This window comes from Heterodontus francisci, chromosome 3, assembly GCF_036365525.1.
Source record: "Heterodontus francisci isolate sHetFra1 chromosome 3, sHetFra1.hap1, whole genome shotgun sequence".
In the NCBI taxonomy this organism is placed as follows: Eukaryota; Metazoa; Chordata; class Chondrichthyes; order Heterodontiformes; family Heterodontidae; genus Heterodontus; species Heterodontus francisci.
The window spans coordinates 171,912,122-171,932,724 of NC_090373.1; the positions used below are offsets into that span (position 1 = coordinate 171,912,122).

Below are 20,603 nucleotides of genomic sequence, written 5' to 3' on the forward strand. Positions count from 1 at the left end.
CCCAATACATAGAACGGACAGGGTCAGACCAGTTTAGTCACATGACTAACTGGCTGTTGCAGAGTTTTGAACTGAGTTTTTTAAATCAAAGAAAGAGTGTTTGAAGACAGAAAGCGGTGTGCGTCAGGATTGAAAAGACCTCCTCCTGTCTGTTCTCATCTCTTTCTCACCAGCTTTGGAATCCATTGAAGACACAGGAACCCTAAGAGAAAAAAGTCTCCTACAGCGAACAACGTTTAAGAAGGCCCCAACGAAAAGCAAGAATTACCTACAAGCAAGAACTACCTACAAAAGGATTCTACAGTGAGCTCGAAGCATAGTAACAAGAAACTCTTCAGATATTGTCTCAAACCTCTCCACTTTATTTTTCTTCTGCTCTTTTCTGTCTCTATTTGCGTGTGTATCATGTATGCATCCATAGGCGTTAACCGAATTAGTGTTTAAATTTTAATAAATTTCACTTTTCTTCTTTAAACCTAAGAAAGCCTGTTTGTACTCATTTCTTTACCTTATAATTGACAAGTAGTGAACAAGGATTCACCAAGGGGGAGCTCAAAATATGGTGTGTTTAAAATTAAATCCTGTTACAGTAAGACCAGGTGAAGGCTGAAAGGGACCATTAGACACCTTTCTCACCTGGTTGTAACAACAGGAAGAAATAATGGGGGCTTGTTAGAAAAGTACGGTGATAATTATGGGTGATTTTAATCTACATTTAGATTGAACGATTCAGATTGGCAAAGGTAGCCTGGATGATGAGTTTATAGAGTGTTTTCGGGATGGTTTCTAAGAGCAGCACTTTCTAGAGCCAACCAGAGAGCAGGCTATTCTAGATCTGGTAATGTGTAACAAGACAGGATTAATTAATTACCTCATAGTAAAGGTGCCACAAGGTAGCAGTAATCACAACATGATTGAATTTTGCACTCAGTTTGAAGGTGAGAAGAGTGGATCTAAGACTAGTGTTTTAAACTTAAATAAGGGCAATTATGAGGGTTTGAAGACAGAGCTGGCGAAAGTAAACTGGGAAATTAGGTTAAGGGATAGGTCAATAGAGATGCAGTGACAGACATTTAAGGAAATATTTCATAACACTTAGCAAAGATACATTCCAGTGAGAAAGAAAGACTCCGGGAGAAGGACGCACCCGCTAATTAAGGAAGTTAAAGATAGTATCAAACTGAAAGAAAAAGCATACAATTCAGTGAAGAGTAGTGGCAGGTCAGAAGATTGGACAGAATATAAAACACAGCAAAGAATGACTAAAAGAATGAGAGAAAAATTAGAGTACGAGAGAAAACTCACTAGATATATAAAAATGGATAGTAAGAGTTTCTACAGGTATTTAAAAAGGAAAAGAGTAAGTAAAGCGAGTGTTGGTCCTCTAGAGAGTGATTCTGGGGGGTTAATAATGGAAAATAAGGAAATAGCCAAGGAATTGAACAGATTCTTTTTGCATCTATTTTTACTTTAGAGGATACAAATAACATCCCAGAAATAATTGTGACTCAAGAGTTGAAAGGGAGGGAGGAACTTGGCACAATTACCATCATCAGGGAAAGGGTACTGAGAAAATTATTAGAACTAAAAGCTGACAAATCCCCAGGTCCTGATGGACTTCATCCTAGGGTCTTAAAAGAAGTGGCTGCTGAGATCGTTGGTTTTAATTTTGCAAAATTCCCTAGATTCTGGAAAGGTTCCATCAGATTGGAAAATAGCAAATGGAACTCCATTAATCAAGAAAGGAGGAAGACAGAAAGCAGGAAAGTACAGGCCAGTTGGCTTAAAATCTGCCATAGGGAAATTGCTGGGATCTATTATTAAGGAAATTATAGCAGGTCATTGAGAAAATCTCAACGCAATCAGGCAGAGTCAACATGGTTTTGTGAAAGGGAAACCGTGTTTGATTAATTTATTAGAGTTTTTAGAGGAAGTTACAAGCAATGTGGATAAAGGGGAATCAGTGAATGTGGTGCACTTGGATTTCCAAAAAGCATTTGACAAGGTGCCGCATCAAAGGTTACTAAACAAGAGACCATGGTATAGGGGTAACATATTAGTATGGTTAGAGGATTAGTCAGCTAAGAGGATGCAGAGAGTAGGATAAATGGATCATTTTCAGGTTGGCAAGCTGTAACTAGTGGAGTGCCACAGGGATCAGTGCTGGGGCCTCAACTATTTACAATCTATATCAGTGACTTGGATGAAAGGATAGAATGTATGGTTGCTAAATTTGCTGACGACACAAAGATAGGTAGGAGAGTAAGTTGTGAAGAGGACATAAGGAATCTGCAAAGGGATATAGATAGTTTAAGTGAGTGGGCAAAGATTTGCCAGATGGAGTATAATGTGTGAACTTGTCCACTTTGACCAGAAAAATAGAAAGGATATAATTGCATCGGAAGCAGTTCAGAGAAGGTTCATTCAACTGATTCCTGGGATGAGAGGATTATCTTATGAGGAAAGTTTGGACAGGTTGTGTCTGTATTCATTGGAGTTTAGAAGGATGAGAGGTGATCCTATTGAAACATACAAGATCCTGAGGGGACTTGACAGGGTGGATGTGGGAAAGACTAAAACTAGGGGTTACTGTTTAAAAATAAGGGGTCTCCCATTTAGGACAGAGATGAGAAAATATTTTTTCTCTGAGGGTCGTGAGTCTGTGGAACTCTCTTCGCCCGACAGTGGGGAATGCAGGGTCATTAACTGTTTTTAAGGCAGAGGTAGATAGATTCTTGACAAACAAGGGAGTGAAAGGGTATCAGGGGTAGGCAGGATAGTGAAGTTGACTCCACAAACAGATCAGCCATGATCTTATGGAATGGCGGAGTGGGCTCAAGGGGTCGAATGGCCTACTCTTGCTCCTACTTTGTATGTTCGGTATCTGCTAGAGTGAAAGGAACATCACCACCACTCCCGGTGCAGATAATTGAAGATACCCAAATTTTACTTTTACAAATATCATGCAGCAATTACACAGATTAATCAAGAAAAGATCAAGTACCAAATGACAAAAGGAAGCCCTGCAAAGTGGTGACACCCGGTGCGAGGATTTGTCCATCAAAGATTCTGGGATGGTGGATAATAGGAGTGTGGATAAGGGAGCATCCATTGTCCTGAATATAGTTGATCTAAATATGGCCTTAACACAAGGAAAAACAAATCACCACAGGGGAGTGTATTCGACAAGGAAGGGGACTGAACAACAAAACTCCATTTCATGTTTGCAAAAACCAAATTTTATCATATACATTGGCTTGTTTTGTGGCACTGGAGATATTATGTCCAAGGTGGCTGAGATTATTTCCAGTTCTATCCAGTTGGTTTTATTCTGCTTTTACAATTACATAGGAGATTGTCTTTTAAATAACCACATGTCCTTTCAGTACAAATACATTCTGACAGTAAGACAGGACATGATAATTCAGTCAGGTTGCTATGATAAACTAGAAAGGTGACACTTGAGTGGCTCATGATCAGCAGAACTATTATTGAATTATTGCTTTAAATTTAAGAGCTAGGCAATTCTTCTTTATATTCTATAATCTGTTTACATTTTAAACTTCATGACCTTGACAACAAAATAGGAAAAATTGAGAAGAAAGTCGTTCATTCAGTCCATTGAAGTTCATCTTTCTATTTCATTAACTTTCCATCACGGTACATAATTGTTTGCCTCTATTTCCTTGCTTGGTAGATTATTTCAAACATTTTCATCACGGAGAAAGTTTCTCCTGATACCTATTCTAAACCCTGATTTCCATTTCTGCCCTCTGTTCACACTTACTTGGCAGGCTTTGAAGTAATACATGTTTATCTTTTTATAACATTTTATATATATTGATGACAGTTTCCCTTTTAACTACCTTCTTTTAGACTGTAACTTTTAAGTCTGTCTAATTTTACTTCATAGCTTATCCCTTTTATGCTGGAAATCAGTCTTGTTGCTCTTTTCTATTGCACATATACCTTTCTTAGTGATAATGCTAATCACAAATGAACAGTTCTCCAAGTGGAAGGGAACTATCAGATGCAGGTATGTAATTTAAGACCTGAGGATTTTCAAGTAGACAATTTGTACTGTGGAACTTCCTATAAAAATCTTAATAACATTTTCAGAAAGCTCAGTATGAAATTTGCTATTTAAAATTGATCTTGGCAGAATGAGTCACATTTTTAAATGCACGTGAAAAAGAGTTGATGGTCTGAATTTTCTGATCTTCAATGCATACCATCAAATCATAAACGATTTAAATATATGGAGCTGTGCTTACTTTTCAAGTAGGACGATCAACAGAGCAGGTTACATTTATTTTATGATTGCATACCACCCTTAAAACAAACAGCTAGCTCAATGTAAAAGTCATCCTGTTTTTTCCATCCAAATAATCTGTATATATCTGCAATATTTTCTTTTAGAAACTGTGTGTATTTTTTTGGAATATATATGAAAACAGGCTACATGTTTAAAATGAATATCAGTAAGCCTTACTCCAAATGACTTGAGTTGAAAATTCAATGCACTCCCCTCTCTCCTGTGCACACTCAGTTGCACTGTGCGATCCAGAAGCGGAACTATTGTCGCTGCTACAGTTGTTCCCCTCCGGTCCCTGTGCCTGGGTTGGACATGGCCGGTAAGTGGGAGAGCCTGTGCGGCGAGGAAAGGCTCCGGCCGAGCCTGAAGAACTTGACGGAGCCGGGGCTCGGGCCCGGCCAGCAGCAGCAACAGGCTTTGCAGGAGCTGGTCAGAGCTCACGTGGACTCGTTCGATCAGGCGGTGAGCGAGGGGCTGACGCGAGCCGTGCAGGTGAGTGGGCCCGGAGCACGTGCACCAGTGCCTGGGCAGGGAGAGGCGGGCTGGGGCTGGAGCTGGAGCTGGAGCTGGAGCTGGAGCTGGAGCTGGGACCGGGACCGGGGGAGGGAGACAAGGGGAGGCAGGCCGGAGTCGGGGCAGCGGCCTGGAATTTCAAGAGGAAGTTGGATGGCCACCTGAGAGAAATAGACTTGCAGGGCTACAGGGATCAAGCTGGGGAGTGAGACTGACTGCGTAGCTCCATGGCATCAGCCAGGGCCTGGAGAGGCACAGCCCTTCATTTGTCTGGGAAGGGTTTTATTCCTTGACCTCTGCACGCTTGCCCATTTACCCTAGAATAGTACAGCACAGAAGGTGGCCATTTGCCCCATTGAGACTGCGCCAGCTGCTTCAAAGAGCAATCCAATTACTCCCACTCTTTCCCATCATCCCTGAAATTATTTATCTAATTTCTCCTTAAATATTACTATTGAATCTGTTTCTATCACCCTATCAGGCAGTTGTCTTCCAAATCCTGTTTCTTTGGCCTATCACCTTAAATCTGTGCCCTCTGGTTATCGACCCTTCAGCCATTGGAAGCAGTTTCTCTTTATTTACACTAAACCCTTCATGATTTTAAATACCTTCTTCAAATCTCTTCTTGGCCTCCTCTGTTCTAAAGGAGAACAACCCCAGCTTCTCCGGTGTACCCACATAATTGTAATCCTTCAACCGTGGAATCATTCTAGTGTACTTTTTTGTTCTGTCTCAAAAGCTTTCACATCCTTCCTAAAGTGTGATGCGCAGAATTGGTCACAGTACTCCAGCTGGGACCAAACTAGTGTTTTATATAGGTTGACCATAACATCCTGGTTTTTGTACTCTGCCCCTGGCTATAAAGCCCAGGTCCCAACTGCTTTCTTAACTGTTCTGTTGGTCTGCTCTGTCACCTTCCAAGATTTGTGCATTAACATTACCTCTCCCACCCCCCACCCCTGCAATTTCGCTGTTTCACACTCCTTAAACTTGAGCTCATCCAAAACTCTGCTGTATCCTAACTCCCTTTCCCCCACTAGCCTGTGCTCACTGACCTGGCTTCCAGTCTTGCAATGCCTTGATTTTAAGATTATCCTCCTTGTTTAGAAATCCTTCTGTGGCCACATTCCCTTCCTATCTCTGTAACCTCCTCCAGCCGTACATCCCTCACGATCTTTGCGTTCCTCCAATTCAGGTCTCTTGCGCATCCCTGATTTCAATCAGTCCACCATTGGCGGCACGCCTTGAGCTGCCTATGTCCTAAGATCTGGAATTCCCTCCCTAAACCTCTCTCATCCTTTAAAACGATTTTTAAAACCTATCTGTTTGACCAAGCCTTTGGCAATCTGTCCTGATATGTCTTTATGTGGCTTGGTTTCAAATTTTGTTTGATAATGCTCCTGTGAAATGCTTTCGGATGTTTTACTAAGTTAAAGGTGCTATATAAGTTCGAGTTATTGTTGTTTCCTCAGAGCTGAACTCGCTGTCAAGACCTTCTTTCTAAAATAGCGCTGTGTGTGTAATAGTGCACCGTAGAGATGTGACTTTCTTCAAACTTCCTACTGACACACTTGGTTTAAATGTGCTCATCACAGGCTATTCCTCCATTGGAGTTCAATTATAGAAATGAGCAGATCAGCCTGGCATTTGTGGATGCTTTCATCAACCCCCCCATGGTGCCGAAAGGCAGCATCTGCAGTGACCTGAAAGTCTACCCAGCAGAGTGTAGAGGACGACGGAGTACTTACAAAGGAAAGTTAACTGTAAGTATAGTTAGTTCTGACCCATAGCTTTCAATATAGGTCAAAAAATGCAGCAATCACATAACGTGCTGCAGGAGTGGGAATTGTTTTGGTACTGGGCTAAATACTAATATGATCTTGTCAGCCTAGGTCTTTTCAATTGCTGCTACTTTTAACACTGGTACAAGCAATTTAAAACAACAATGATCTGAAAAATCTAGCTTCTGTATTTACAGCCCCTTGAGACACCTTGAGATGATCCTACAGAGATGCAAGTTGACACATAACTGGATTTGCATCCAGAGTTATGTCAACCATGTGATTTTTCTGCTTTTAAGCTCAATTTTTAGAAATTTGTTCTTGTGATGCTGGCATTTGTTGACAAACTCCACTTGCCCTAAGGGCATTAAAAACCAAGCAGAAAGTGTTGGACTGGAGTCACATGTAGGCCAAGAGAGGATAGAGGAGCATCACTGAACCAGTTGCGTTGTTAATGACACTCTGGTAGGTGCTTGGTCATTTTTCTTTGGTTGTAGTAGTGATCTGCCCAAGGACAGGTCCTCTGCTCTTTTCTCCATGCCTCGCAGTCCTGCACTTTCCTGCTTAGTTGCTCGTAAGAGCCTCCCATTTTTGAACTTACATGAGAAATGAGCAATATGACAAGGGGAAAAAGTACATGCGCTGGTTTCCTGTTGCCTTCCTTATATGTGCTTTAAAGAAAACAAGACCTCTTCCAGAAGGATCCTCCGCCTGCAAAGCAGCCATTGTCCCTCAAGGTTCTAGCTCTTCCACCATCACCATTGAAAATGTGCTTGTGCTGCTGTTGGCCATGGCTCGTAACCCTGAGCGTGGGTCCCTTACCTGGGCTCGGGGCGACTTGCAAAAGGGCAGGGACGACCTTCCCCTAATGTCTCAAATGACCCTGCTGCCAAAATTGTTTCGGTGCAAATTTATTGAATTTAATTTCACAATTTGTCATTGTGGGATTTGAACTCTCAACCACTGGGTTACTAGCCCAGCTCCATGACCATTATGCTATCTGAGAACAATGACTTGTATTGGGAGTCCTCTGATACTTTAACCCAAGTGGCCATTCTGCATGAGTTATGCTTGTCAGTGAGCATCAGTAAGCTGTTTGTCCTGTTCACAGCTGTTTCACGATCATGTTTTCAGCCGACATTTTTATGTGTGTACGCTCCAGTAGGAGGCAGTAGTAATCAGGAGAGGGCACCCTTGATGATGTACCCTCCCTGCCTTATTCCTAATCCAGGAACATTTGTGTTGCATGATTTTAACCCTGAATTGTCTTTGAATAAAAGGACTGTATACTGTTGATACCTGATCATTCGATGTCATTCAGCGTTACTGGCAGCTCTGGTGTAAACTGGTCATCTGACATGAACAGAGTTCATATGTTATTGGAGAGTTCCACCTGTGACCTATTCGATAGGCTACACTGCGTTTTTAGTTTTAATAAGAGACAGACTGAAGTATCTGGTCTTTTTCAGCAATTCTTTAACTTTAATTTCTTCTCCCTTTTTAGGCAGACATAAGCTGGTCAGTGAATGGCGTACCGAAAGGGATTATTAAACAGAGCCTGGGTTTGATTCCTATTATGGTAAAATCAAAACTCTGCAACCTATACCGCCTCTCTCCTCAAGATCTCATTAAACATCACGAAGAAGCAGAGGTATTGAATTAACACCTTTAGCCCAACTTCCTTTTCTCCTCGTATGATGTTCTGACTTCGGGGGATTTGGGCAGCGTATTAGGGGAAGGAAGAGAGGAAAGTTTCTATGTAGTCATTCATCTTTTCTGGGATCATGTTTCTTGTAGTATACAAACCTTAATTACCTCGGTCGCCATGTTAATGACATTGTAAACTTGGTGGGAAGCTGATTATTTCCAGTCGGGTTAAGAACAATTACTGTTCAGATTTTTTTGTTATTATTTGCTCGGGGGATGTAAGCATCGCTGGCTATGCCTACGTTTATTGTTCATCCCTAATTGCCCTTGAGAAGGTGGTGGTGAGTTGCCTTTTTGAACCGCTGCAGTCTTTGGGGTGTAGGACTGCTGTTAGGAAGGGAGTTTCAGGATTTTGATCCAGCGACAGTGAAGGAACAGCGCTATAGTTCCAAGTCAGGATGATGAGTGGCTTGGAGAGGTATTTGCAGGTGGTGGTGTTCCCAAGCATCTACTACCCTTGTCCTTCGAAGGTGGTAGAGGTCATGGGTTTAGAAGGTGCTGTCGTAGGAGGCTTGGTGAGATTCTGCAGTGCATCTTGTAGATGGTACACACTGCTACCACTGTGCGTCGGTGGTGAAGGGAGTGAATGTTTGTAGATGGGGTGCCAATCAAGCGGGCTGCTTTGTCCTGCATGGTGTTGAGCTTCTTGAGTGTAGTTGGAGCTGCACCCATCCAGGCAAGTGGAGAGTATTCCATCACACTCCTGACTTGTGCCTTGTAGATGGTGGACAGGCATTGGGAGACAGGAGATGAGTTACTCGCCACAGGATTTCCAGCCTCTGACCTGTTCTTGTAGCCACAGCATTTATGTGGCTGGTCCAGTTCAGTTTCTGGTTAATGGTAGCCCCTAGGATGTTGATAGTGGGGGATTCAGCGATTGTAAAGCCATTGAATGTCAAGGGGAGATGGATGGATTCTCTCTCGTTTGAGATGGTGATTGCCTGGCACCTATGTGATGCGAATGTTACTTGCCACTTATCAGCCCAAGCCTGGATGTTGTCCAGGTCTTGCTGCATATGGACATGGGCTGCTTCAGTATCTGAGGAGTTGTGAATGGTGCTGAACATTGTGCAATCATTAGCGAACATCCCCACTTCTAACCTTATGATTGAAGGAAGGTCATTGATGGAACAACTGAAGATAGTTGGGCCTAGGACACCACCTTGAGGAACTCCTGCAGTGATGTCCTGGGACTGAGATGATTGACCTCCAACAACCAAAACCATCTTCCTTTTTACTAGGTATGACTCCAACCAGTGGAGAGTTTTCCCCCGATTCCTATTGACTCCAGTTTTGCTAGGGCTCCTTGATGCCAGACTCGTTCAAATGCAGCTTTGATGTCAAGGGCAGTCACTCTCACCTCACCTCTTGAGTTTAGCTCTTTTGTCCATGTTGTAATGAGGTCAGGAGCTGAGTGGTCCAGGCAGAATCCAAACTGGACGTCACTGAGCAGGTTATTGCTAAGCAAGTGCCGCTTGATAGCACTGTTGATGACACCTTTCATCACTTTACTGATGATTGAGAGTAGACTGATGGGGCGGTAATTGGCCGTGTTGGACTTGTCTTGCTTTTTGTGTATAGGACATACCTGGGCAATTTTCCACATTGCCGGGTGGATGCCAGTGTTGTAGCTGTACTGGAACAGCTTGGCTAGGGGCTCGGCTAATTCTGGAGCACAAGTCTTCAGTATTATTGCCGGAATATTGTCGGGGCCGATAGCCTTTGCAGTATCCAGTGTCTTCAGTCGTTTCTTGATATCACGGAGTGAATCGAATTGGCTGAAGTCTGGCATTTGTGATGCTGGGGACTTCAGGAGGAGGCTGACATGGATCATCCAGTCAGCCCTTCTGGCTGAAGATTGTTGCAAATGCTTCAGCCTTATCTTTCGCACTGATGTGCTGGGCTCCCTCATCTTTGAGGACTGTGCAGTGGTCACTCCAACCAATACTGTCATGGACAAATGCATCTGTGACAGGTAGATTGGTGAGGACGAGGTCAACTAGGTTTTTTCCTCTTGTTGGTTCCCTCGCCACCTGCCGCAGACCCATTCTAGCAGCTTTGTCCTTTAGGACTCGGCCAGCTTGGTCAGTAGTGGTGCTACTGAGCCACTCTTTGTGATGGACATTGAAGTACCCCACCCAGAGTACATTTTGTGCCCTTGCTACCCTCAGTGCTTTTTCCAGTTGGTGTTCAACATGGAGAAGCACTGATTCATCAGCTGAGGGTTTGGTGGGGGCAGTGGGTGCAGTAAGTGGTAATCAGCAGGTTTCCTTGTCCATATTTGACCTGGTGCCATGTGACTTCATGAGGTCCGGAGTTAATGTGGATGACTCCCAGGGCAATTCCCTGCCGATTGTATACCACTGTGCTGTCACCTCTGGTGGGTCTGTCTTGCTCGTGGGACAGGACATACCTGGGGATAAAAGCAAAATACTGCGGATGCTGGAAATCTGAAATAAAAACAAGAAATGCTGGAACCACTCAGCAGGTCTGGCAGCATCTGTGGAAAGAGAAGCAGAGTTAACGTTTCGGGTCAGTGACCCTTCATCGGAACTGACAAATATTAGAAAAGTCACAGGTTATAAACAAGTGAGGTGGGGGTGGGGCAAGAGGTAACAAAGGAAGTCTAGATTGGACCAGGCCGCATAGCTGACCAAAAGGTCACGGAGCAAAGGCAAACAATATGTTAATGGTGTGTTGAAAGACAAAGCATTCGTACAGATTAGGTGTAAATACACTGAATATTGAGTGCAAGTGCAAACCTGAAAAAAAACAGTGGGTAAGCAAACTGAACAAACTAAGATGAAATGAAATAAATGCAAAAAAAAAAGATTGTAAAAAAGAATGTAAAAAGAAAAAAAAACTAACCAAAAATGAAAGTAAAATGGGGGGCTGTCATGCTCTGAAATTATTGAACTCAATGTTCAGTCCGGCAGGCTGTAGTGTGCCTAATCGGTAAATGAGATGCTGTTCCTCGAGCTTGCGTTGATGTTCACTGGAACACTGCAGCAATCCCAGGACAGAGATGTGAGCATGAGAGCAGGGGGGAGTGTTGAAATGGCAAGCAACCGGAAGCTCAGGGTCCTGCTTGCGAACTGAGCGGAGATGTTCCGCAAAGCGGTCACCCAGTCTGCGCTTGGTCTCCCCAATGTAGAGGAGACCGCACTGTGAGCAGCGAATACAGTATACTACATTGAAAGAAGAACAAGTAAATTGCTGCTTCACCTGAAAGGAGTGTTTGGGGCCTGGGATAGTGAGGAGAGAGGAGGTAAATGGGCAGGTATTACACCTCCTGCGATTGCAGGGGAAGGTGCCATGGGAAGGGGACGAGGTGGTGGGGGTAATGGAGGAGTGGACCAGGGTGTCGCGGAGGGAATGATCCCTTCGGAATGCTGACAGGGGAAGGGAGGGGAAGATGCGACTGGTAGCGGCATCACGCTGGAGGTGGCGGAAATGGCGGAGGATGATACTTTGGATATGGAGGCTGGTGGGGTGAAAAGTGAGGACAAGGGGAACCCTGTCACAGTTCTGGGAGGGTGGGGAAGGGGTGAGGGTAGAGGTGTGGGGAATGGGTCGGACACGGTTGAGGGCCCTGTCAACCACAGTGGGGGGGAAATCCTCGGTTGAGGAAAAAGGAGGTCGTATCAGAAGCACCGTCATGGAAGGTAGCATCATCAGAGCAGATGCGTCGGAGACGGAGAAACTGGGAGAATGGAATGGAGTCCTTACAGGGTAGGGTGTGAAGAAGTGTAGTCGAGGTAGCTGTGGGAGTCAGTGGGCTTATAATGGATATTAGTAGAAAACCTATCCCCAGAGATGGAGACAGAGAAGTCGAGGAAGGGAAGTGTCAGAGATGGACCATGTAAAGGTGAGAGAAGGGTGGAAATTGGAAGCAAAGTTGATAAAGTTTTCCAGTTCGGGGCGGGAGCAGGAAACGGCACCGATACAGTCATCAATGTACCGGAAAAAGAGTTGGGGGAGGGGGCCTGAGTAGGACTGGAACAAAGAATGCTCGACATATCCCACAAAAAGACAGGCATAACTAGGACCCATGCGGGTACCCATAGCGACACCTTTTACTTGAAGGAAGTGCGTGGAGTTGAAGGAGAAGTTGTTCAATGTGAGAACAAGTTCAGCCAGGCGGAGGAGGGTGGTGGTGGATGGGGACTGGTTGGGCCTCTGTTCAAGGAAGAAGCGGAGAGCCCTCAAACCATCCTGGTGGGGGATGGAGGTGTAGAGTGATTGGACGTCCATAGTGAAGAGGAGGCAGTTGGGACCAGGAAACTGGAAATTGTCAAAATGACGTAGGGCGTCAGAAGAGTCACGGATGTAGGTGGGAAGAGACTGGACCAGCGGAGAAAAGATAGAGTCAAGATAGGAAGAAATAAGTTCAGTGGGGCAGGAGCAGGCTGATACAATGGGTCTGCCGGGACAGTCCCGTTTGTGGATTTTGGGAAGGAGGTAGAAGCGGGCTGTCCGGGGTTGTGGGACTATGAGGTTGGAAGCTGTAGGGGGAAGATCTCCAGAGGAGATGAGGTCTGTGACAGTCCTTTGGACGGTGGCTTCATCCTTTGGATGTGTAGGCTGGTGGGGCACCAAGTGAGGACAATGGGAATCCTGTCAATTCATCACCACCCTCCTCCACCTGGCTGAAATTGTTCTCGCATTGAATAACTTCTCCTTCAACTCTATTCATTTCCTCCAAATAAAAGGTGTTGCTATGGGTACCTGTATGGGTCCTAGTTATGCCCGTCTTTTTGTGGGGTATGTCAAACATTCCTTGTTCCAGTCCTACTCAGGCCCCCTCCCCCAACTCTTTTCCTGATACATCAGTGCTACTTCCTGCTCTCACCCCGAACTGGAAAACTACATCAACTTTGCTTCCAATTTCCACCCTTTGCTCACCTTCACATGGTCCATCTCGGACACTTCCATTCCCCTGAACTGTGGTTGACAGGGCCCTCGACTGTGTCCGATCCATTTCCCGCACTTATGCCCTCACCCCTTCCCCTCCCTTCCAGAACTGTGACAAGATTCCCCTTGTCCTCACTTTCCACCCCACCAGCCTCCACATCCAAAGGATCATCCTCCGCCATTTCTGCCACCTCCAGCATGATGCCACTACCAAACACATCTTCCCCTCCCGTCAGCATTCCAAAGGGACCGTCCCCCCGCGACAACCTGGTCCACTCCTTCATCACCCCCGACACTTTGTCCCCTTTCTACGGCACCTTCCCATGCAATCGCAGGAGGTGTAATACCTGCCCTTTTACTTCCTCTCTCCTTACTTCTTTCTTTCTTTTGGGCCTCCTTATCTCGAGAGACAATGGAAATGTGCCTGGAGGTGGTCAGTGGTTTGTGGAGATGGTTTGTGGTCAGTGGTTTGTGGAGGTGGTCATGGTCCATCTCTTGACCTGGGGATGGTGGTATCTGGGACATTGTCTGCAAGGTATGATTCTGTGAGTATGACTATGTCAGGCTGTTGCGTGACTAGTCTGTGAGACAGCTCTCCCAATTTTGGCACAAGCCCTCAGAAGTTAGTAAGGAGGACTTTGCAGGGTCGACAGGGCTGGGTTTGCTGTTGTCGTTTCCAGTGCCTAAGTCGATGCTGGGTGGTCCAACCAGTTTCATTCGTTTTCTTAGGCTTTGTAGTGGTTTGATACAACTGAGTGGCTTGCTAGGCCATTTCAGAGGGCATTTAAGAGTCAACTACATTGCTCGTAGGGTAGGCTGGTTAGGGACGGCAGATTTCCTTCCCAAAGGACATTCGTGAACCAAATAGGTTTATACAACAATTTACAATGGTTTCATGATCACCACTAGACAAGCTTTTTTTTAAATTCCAGATTTATTAATTGAATTCAGATTCCACTGCCTGCCATCATCGGATTTGGACCCATGTCCCCAGAGCATTAGCCTGGGGTCTGGGTTACTTGTCCCTCAAACATCATTACCAGTGAAAGTCTTCCCAACCATCCCCTTGCCACAGACACAGATCTGTTATGTGTCATGAAGATCCTTAAAAAAAACCCCACACAAATGCTGCTGAAGAATCTGGTTTTATTTGCTGATTATGCAGAATACACATCCTGGAAGCAGACTTTCTCGGGTGTTGTTACGTCAGCATATCGCAAACTTTCAGCATGAGACAGGTGATTAAGATCTCTATGAACGAGATTGTGTTTTGAAAAGTAAAATTTAAAGAAAGAGGTGACGTGAATAATTACCATTGACATACTGTCCTGTAGAATTACTGCTTTGAGTTGAAAATTATGAGCAACTTGATGTACTGTGATTTTAGAGAAGAGATAATGGAAACTGATATTTATACTTTTTTCAACAGGAGATGGGAGGATATTTCATAATAAATGGTATAGAAAAAATCATTCGGATGCTCATCATGCCACGACGAAATTTTCCCATTGCTATGGTGAGACCCAAGTGGAAGAGCAGAGGCCCTAGCTATACCCAATATGGTAATTGTAAATTTTAAAAAATAAATTCAAAGCTTGATAACTGTGCGTTATTTTAATCCTTGTTATTTTGTTGAACTTTGGTTAACAGAATATTAGATTTTGTGTTATCTGCACCAGTGGTTGGTTCATGGAAGATTTCTTTCTGACTCCTCCACTCATTTGATTCCCAAAGCCATATCACTTCAAGTCCATGTGTGTCGCCAGTAGTGGCAATCTTCTCTTATCCCCTTATCCACCCCCAATTTTCCTCCCTCTGCCTGACTTAATGATTCCTACTTAATTCCTTGTCCACAGGGCACCTTTTCTCAACTGGCCCTTGGTCAGGTATAAGCTATAACAATGGGTGTTGCTAGACTGTCAGACTTATAGAGCTGAGTTTGAACCGGTCCTCACCTGACATCCATCTACATGTACTTCCAGGAGGGGTCACTCAAACAGGAGTGAGAACCATAGCTGATATGTTTGTTTTTGTTGCTATTTTCCCAGCATTGGTGTGGGGGTTGAGTGGCTGTAATCGATATGAATTGATTTGCGGTTCCTGTTGTGATCTTTGCTTTGTGCATAGTGTGCAGCTGAATTGCTATCTGATTGAGGTGGTTGTTGTGTGTGTTCCTCATTAATATGTAGGTTGTTGCCTCTGCACCAAGAGTTCCTACATCTGCAGAGCCGTAACTGAAAGGTACTAAAGATGCTCTGTGTTGCTGCATTCGTATTGATTTTAATGTAACTATAGATAGTCACTGCCCAGCATGTTAGTAAGTTTAAAACTCTTGATCCTGAACGTGATCCTTCATATAACTGCAACAATTTTGCAATAAAGGAAATAGCACAATTCCCTCAATTATTCGCTGCGTTTATCCAGTCAGTCCCTGACCAAAATGTGCCAGGAAGATCCCGCTGTTTATCTCTGGGGTAGCTGGGACAGTGGTAGGGATTCTGAATCTTTTTTATTTTCAAAAATTAATTCTCTGGATGTGTACACCTGCTGACATGATTGGATTTTATTGTCCATACCTAGTTGCCCTGGGAAAATTTACCACAAACTTTGCCCCTCTCCCTGGCAGCTATTGCAGGCTGAACCAGACTTTTTGCAATATCAGTGTCCTTGTCAGTCTTCTGACCCCATATTTTCTTTGTGACAAAGGCCTCCATAAAGTTAGAGCAAAGTACTGTGGATGCTGGAACTCTGAAATGAGAACAGAAAGTGCCGGAAATACTCAGCAGGTCTGGCAGCATCTGTGTAGGGAGATTTGTTTCAGATTTGTAACCTTTCATCACAACTGGCAAAAGTTGGAAATGTAAGTCTTTGAGCAAGTGAAAGGAGGGAAGGGGGGGAAGAATAAGAAGAGCGAAGAACTGTGATAGGATGGAGGGGGAGACATTAAATGACAGAGATGTCATGAAGCAGAATGCAGATGGAGTGCTAAATAGTTGTAGTGCAAGACAAAGCACGAGTCCAGAGCGAGTGCTAATGGCAGAATAATGAACAGCTCTGTGTGAAAGAAAAACATGAAAAATAAGCATATGGTTAAAAAATAAATAATTACAAAAAGATGAAAATGTACATATAAAAAAAATAACGGGGCTCATGGTCTCAAATTATTGAACTCAATATTGAGTCCAGAAGGCCGTAGAGTACCGAATCGGAAGATGAGGTGCTGCTCCTCGAGCTTGTGTTGATGTTCACCAGAACGCTGCAGCAGACCGAGGACAGAAATGTGGGCATGAGAGCAAGGTGGTGAATTAAAATGGCAAGCAACCCCGGAAGCTCAGGATGATGCGGACTGAGTGGTGTTCTGCAAAGCAGTCACCCAATCTATGTTTGGTCTCACTATGTAGAGGAGACCACATTGCGAGCAGCGAATACAGTATACTAAATTGAAAGAAGTACAAGTAAATCGCTGCTTCACCTGAAATTAGTGTTTAGGGCCTTGCATAGTAAATGTGGCGAGTCGAAGAGACTTAGTAGTTGGCAGGAAAAAAGACAGAGGCTTAAGGGGAGAGCCAACTATGCAACAGCCCCGACAAACAAATTTCTCTGCAGCACCTGTGGAAGAGCCTGTCGCACTACAATTGGCCTTTATAGCCACTCCAGGCGCTGCTTCACAAACCACTGACCACCTCCAGGCGCGTATCCATTGTCTCTCGAGATAAGGAGGCCCGAAAGAAAGAAGTAAGGAGAGAGGAAGTAAAAGGGCAGGTATTACACCTCCTGCGATTGCATGGGAAGGTGCCGTAGAAAGGGGACAAAGTGTCGGGGGTGATGAAGGAGTGGACCAGGTTGTCGCGGGGGGACGGTCCCTTTGGAATGCTGAGGGAGGGGAAGATGTGTTTGGTAGTGGCATCATGCTGGAGGTGGCAGAAATGGCGGAGGATGATCCTTTGGATGTGGAGGCTGGTGGGGTGGAAAGTGAGGACAAGGGGAATCTTGTCACAGTTCTGGAAGGGAGGGGAAGGGGTGAGGGCATAAGTGCGGGAAATGGATCGGACACAGTCGAGGGCCCTGTCAACCACAGTTCAGGGGAATGGAAGTGTCCGAGATGGACCATGTGAAGGTGAGCAAAGGGTGGAAATTGGAAGCAAAGTTGATGTAGTTTTCCAGTTCGGGGTGAGAGCAGGAAGTAGCACTGATGTATCAGGAAAAGAGTTGGGGGAGGGGGCCTGAGTAGGACTGGAACAAGGAATGTTTGACATACCCCACAAAAAGACGGGCATAACTAGGACCCATACAGGTACCCATAGCAACACCTTTTATTTGGAGGAAATGAATAGAGTTGAAGGAGAAGTTATTCAATGTGAGAACAATTTCAGCCAGGTGGAGGAGGGTGGTGATGAATTGACAGGATTCCCATTGTCCTCACTTTGTGCCCCACCAGCCTACACATCCAAAGGATCATCCTCCACCATTTCCACCACCTCCAGTGTGATGCCACCACCAAACGCATTTTCCCCTCACCTGTCAGCCGTCTGAAAGGATCATTCCCTCTGCAACGCCCTGGCCCCATACCTCCATTACTCCCGACACCTTGTCCCCTTCCCACAGCACCTTCCCTTGCAATCACAGGAGGTAGAACCATAGAAAAGTTATGGCACAGAAAGGCCATTCAGCCCATTAGTTCTTTCAGCCAGTGCAGAAACAGCCGTTCAATCTAATTCCACCTTCCAGTAGGTGTAATACCTGCCTTTTTACTTCTTCTCTCCTCGCCATCCATGGCCCTAAACATTCCTTTCAGGTGAAGCAGCAATTTACTTGTACTTCTTTCAATTTAGTATACTGTATTCGCTGCTCACAATGCGATCTCCTGTACATTGGGCACACCAAACCCAGATCGGTGGCCGTTTTGCAGAACATTACTGCTCAGTGCGAAAGCATTATCCTGAGCTTCCAGTTGCTTGCCATTTCAACACACCCCCACCCCCTGCCACTTTCTCTCATGCCCACATGTCTGCCCTTGGCCTGCTGCAGTGCTCCAGTGAACATCAACGCAAGCTCGAGGAACAGCACCTAACTTTCTGATTCGGCACTCTACAGCCTTCCGGACTGAACATTGAGTTCAATAATTTCAGAGCATGACTGGCCCCTTTTTTATTTTATTTCATTTGTTTTATCTTTTTTTTTTACCATGTGCTTGCCTTAAACTGCGTTTTTCATGTGTGTGCTTTTGGCTAGGGCTGTTCAATATTTTGTCATTAACCCTCTCTCTGCACAAATGCTTTGTCTTTCACCACACCATGAGCACACTCTCTTTGTCTTTGCCCCATGACCTCGTCAGTTAATTCCTCCAGCCCTCTGTCCTATCACACACCTTCCCTTTTGTTCTCTTTCCCCCCACCCCCACTTTACTTGCTTAAAACCTATTACATTTCTAACCGTTGCCAGTTCTGATGAAAGGTCACTGACCTGAAACGTTAACTCTGCTTCTCCCACCACAGATGTTGCCAGACCTGCTGAGTATTTCCAGTACTTACTGTTTTTATTTTAGATTTCCAGCATCCGCAGTATTTTGCTTTTATCTTCTGGTGTTGCATTTTTCTGCCAGGTATCAGCATGCACTGCGTGAAGGATGAACACACTGCTATTAACATGAACCTCCATTATCTGGACAATGGCACCGTAATGGTCAACTTCATTTACCAGAAGGAACTCTTCTTCATACCCCTTTGCTTTGCACTTAAGGTGAGATGAAATATTGCATTGGCTGTATTTGGACTGGGTGAAAGAAAAACCTGATTCCTTTTGAAGGATGTGCTTTGGTATTCAATCTTGCAGTCCCACAGCGTATATTGTTTGCTTTACAGACAAGAATCTCACTAAACCACTGGAGTTTTGGAGGGGAATGGGTTGGTGCTGGACACTAAGGCTTAGAGTTATGCAGTAGAAAAAGAGTAAATTCAGTCTTTGCACTTCTCCATTCCTGGTATGAGCTGTGCTGAATGGTGGTCCACTGTGTGGAGACTGTGGACAGCTCTTTCAAAGAGCTGGCACAGGCACAATGGGCTGATTCCACACCTCTCTACAAGGGAGGGGAGAGTTGGATATTGCTGCTTCCTGTTGCCTTTTGTGGAGGGCATGGGAATAGACTATCTGGTCTCCTTCTCAGCAACCTCTCTGCCTTTCTACCTCTCTTTCCTCTAAGGTGCATCTTAAGGCCTACCTCTTTGACCAGGCTTTCGGCCATCTGCCCTAATATCGCCTTACGTGAAGCACCTTGGGACACTTTATTACATTAAAGACACTAGATGAATACACAGTTTGTGGAGCAGTCAAAGGTGGATATTCTGAAGATGGGAATTGGCCATGGAGAATTTACAAAAACTACAAAATAACCAAAGATTATTAGTAAAAGAACTGGGGGGAGATACGAACATTGTTTTTATGTAGTGCATTATAATGACCTGGAATGCACTGCCTGAAAGGGTGGTGGAAGCAGATTCACTGTTAACTTTTAAAAGGTATTTGTATATATACATGAAATGGAAGTATTTTCAGGGCCATCGTGAAAGAGGAGGGGAGTGGGACTAATTGGATAGCTCTTTCAGAGATGCCACAGGCACGATGGGATGAATAGCCGCCATTTGTGCTGTAAGATTCTTTGATTTGTAGAGGTTATTTTGTATTGGTTATTTATAATATCAGTGTGGAAAACTGTCAGTGAAACCATCAAAGGAAACATTCCTAATCGTGTAGGTGCTGGTTCGCGAAAGGCATTACCAGGGATTTTAGATGCAGGCTTGCTCTATAATTGATGGTGGGAAAACATAAGGTGGGGTTGATAAATGAATAGAATGGAGGAAAGAAAAGGGAGGAAGATTTTGAAACAATAAGGGTCCCAGAATACAAATCAATTTGAATTTTCAAATATACATTATGTCTTTATTCATGGCATATTACATAATACAGTAAATCTATATAGGGCTGTAAATCCTATTAGCTGCCCCTTTGTAATAACAGTTGGCTTTTCTGTATTCAGGAACTTTTTACCTTTGTTCAATCCTATATCAGCTTTCTTTTTCAGTTTTTGAAACGATAACGTGACTCTTCTCTGTCCAGGTGTTGTTGGACCTGCTATGTGCTTCCAGTATTCAGTGTTTTATTTCATCCTCACCGAGTAGTGTTTATCCTGTGAACATAGAACATAGAACATACAGCACAGAACAGGCCCTTCGGCCCACAATGTTGTGCCGATCCTTTGTCCTCTGTCAAGGACAATTTAATCTATACCCCATCATTCTCCTTTATCCATATACCTATCCAAAAGCCTTTTGAAAGTCCCTAAAGTTTCTGAATCAACAACTTCCCCGGGCAAGGCA

The 20,603-nt window shown here is 44.4% G+C and overlaps 1 protein-coding gene across 1 annotated transcript in view; it reads left to right on the forward strand.

Annotated features, from left to right (window-relative positions):
- Positions 1–4,594: 4,594 nt before the first annotated feature.
- polr1b (RNA polymerase I subunit B) overlaps positions 4,595–20,603 on the forward strand; it is a 53,132-nt gene continuing 37,123 nt past the window's right edge. The window contains exons 1-5 of the mRNA XM_068027648.1: positions 4,595–4,807; positions 6,424–6,591; positions 8,114–8,260; positions 14,660–14,792; positions 18,833–18,969. Coding sequence (XP_067883749.1) covers positions 4,628–4,807; positions 6,424–6,591; positions 8,114–8,260; positions 14,660–14,792; positions 18,833–18,969 — 765 coding nt within the window. The 5' untranslated portion in view covers positions 4,595–4,627. The remainder of the gene's footprint in view (positions 4,808–6,423; positions 6,592–8,113; positions 8,261–14,659; positions 14,793–18,832; positions 18,970–20,603) is intronic.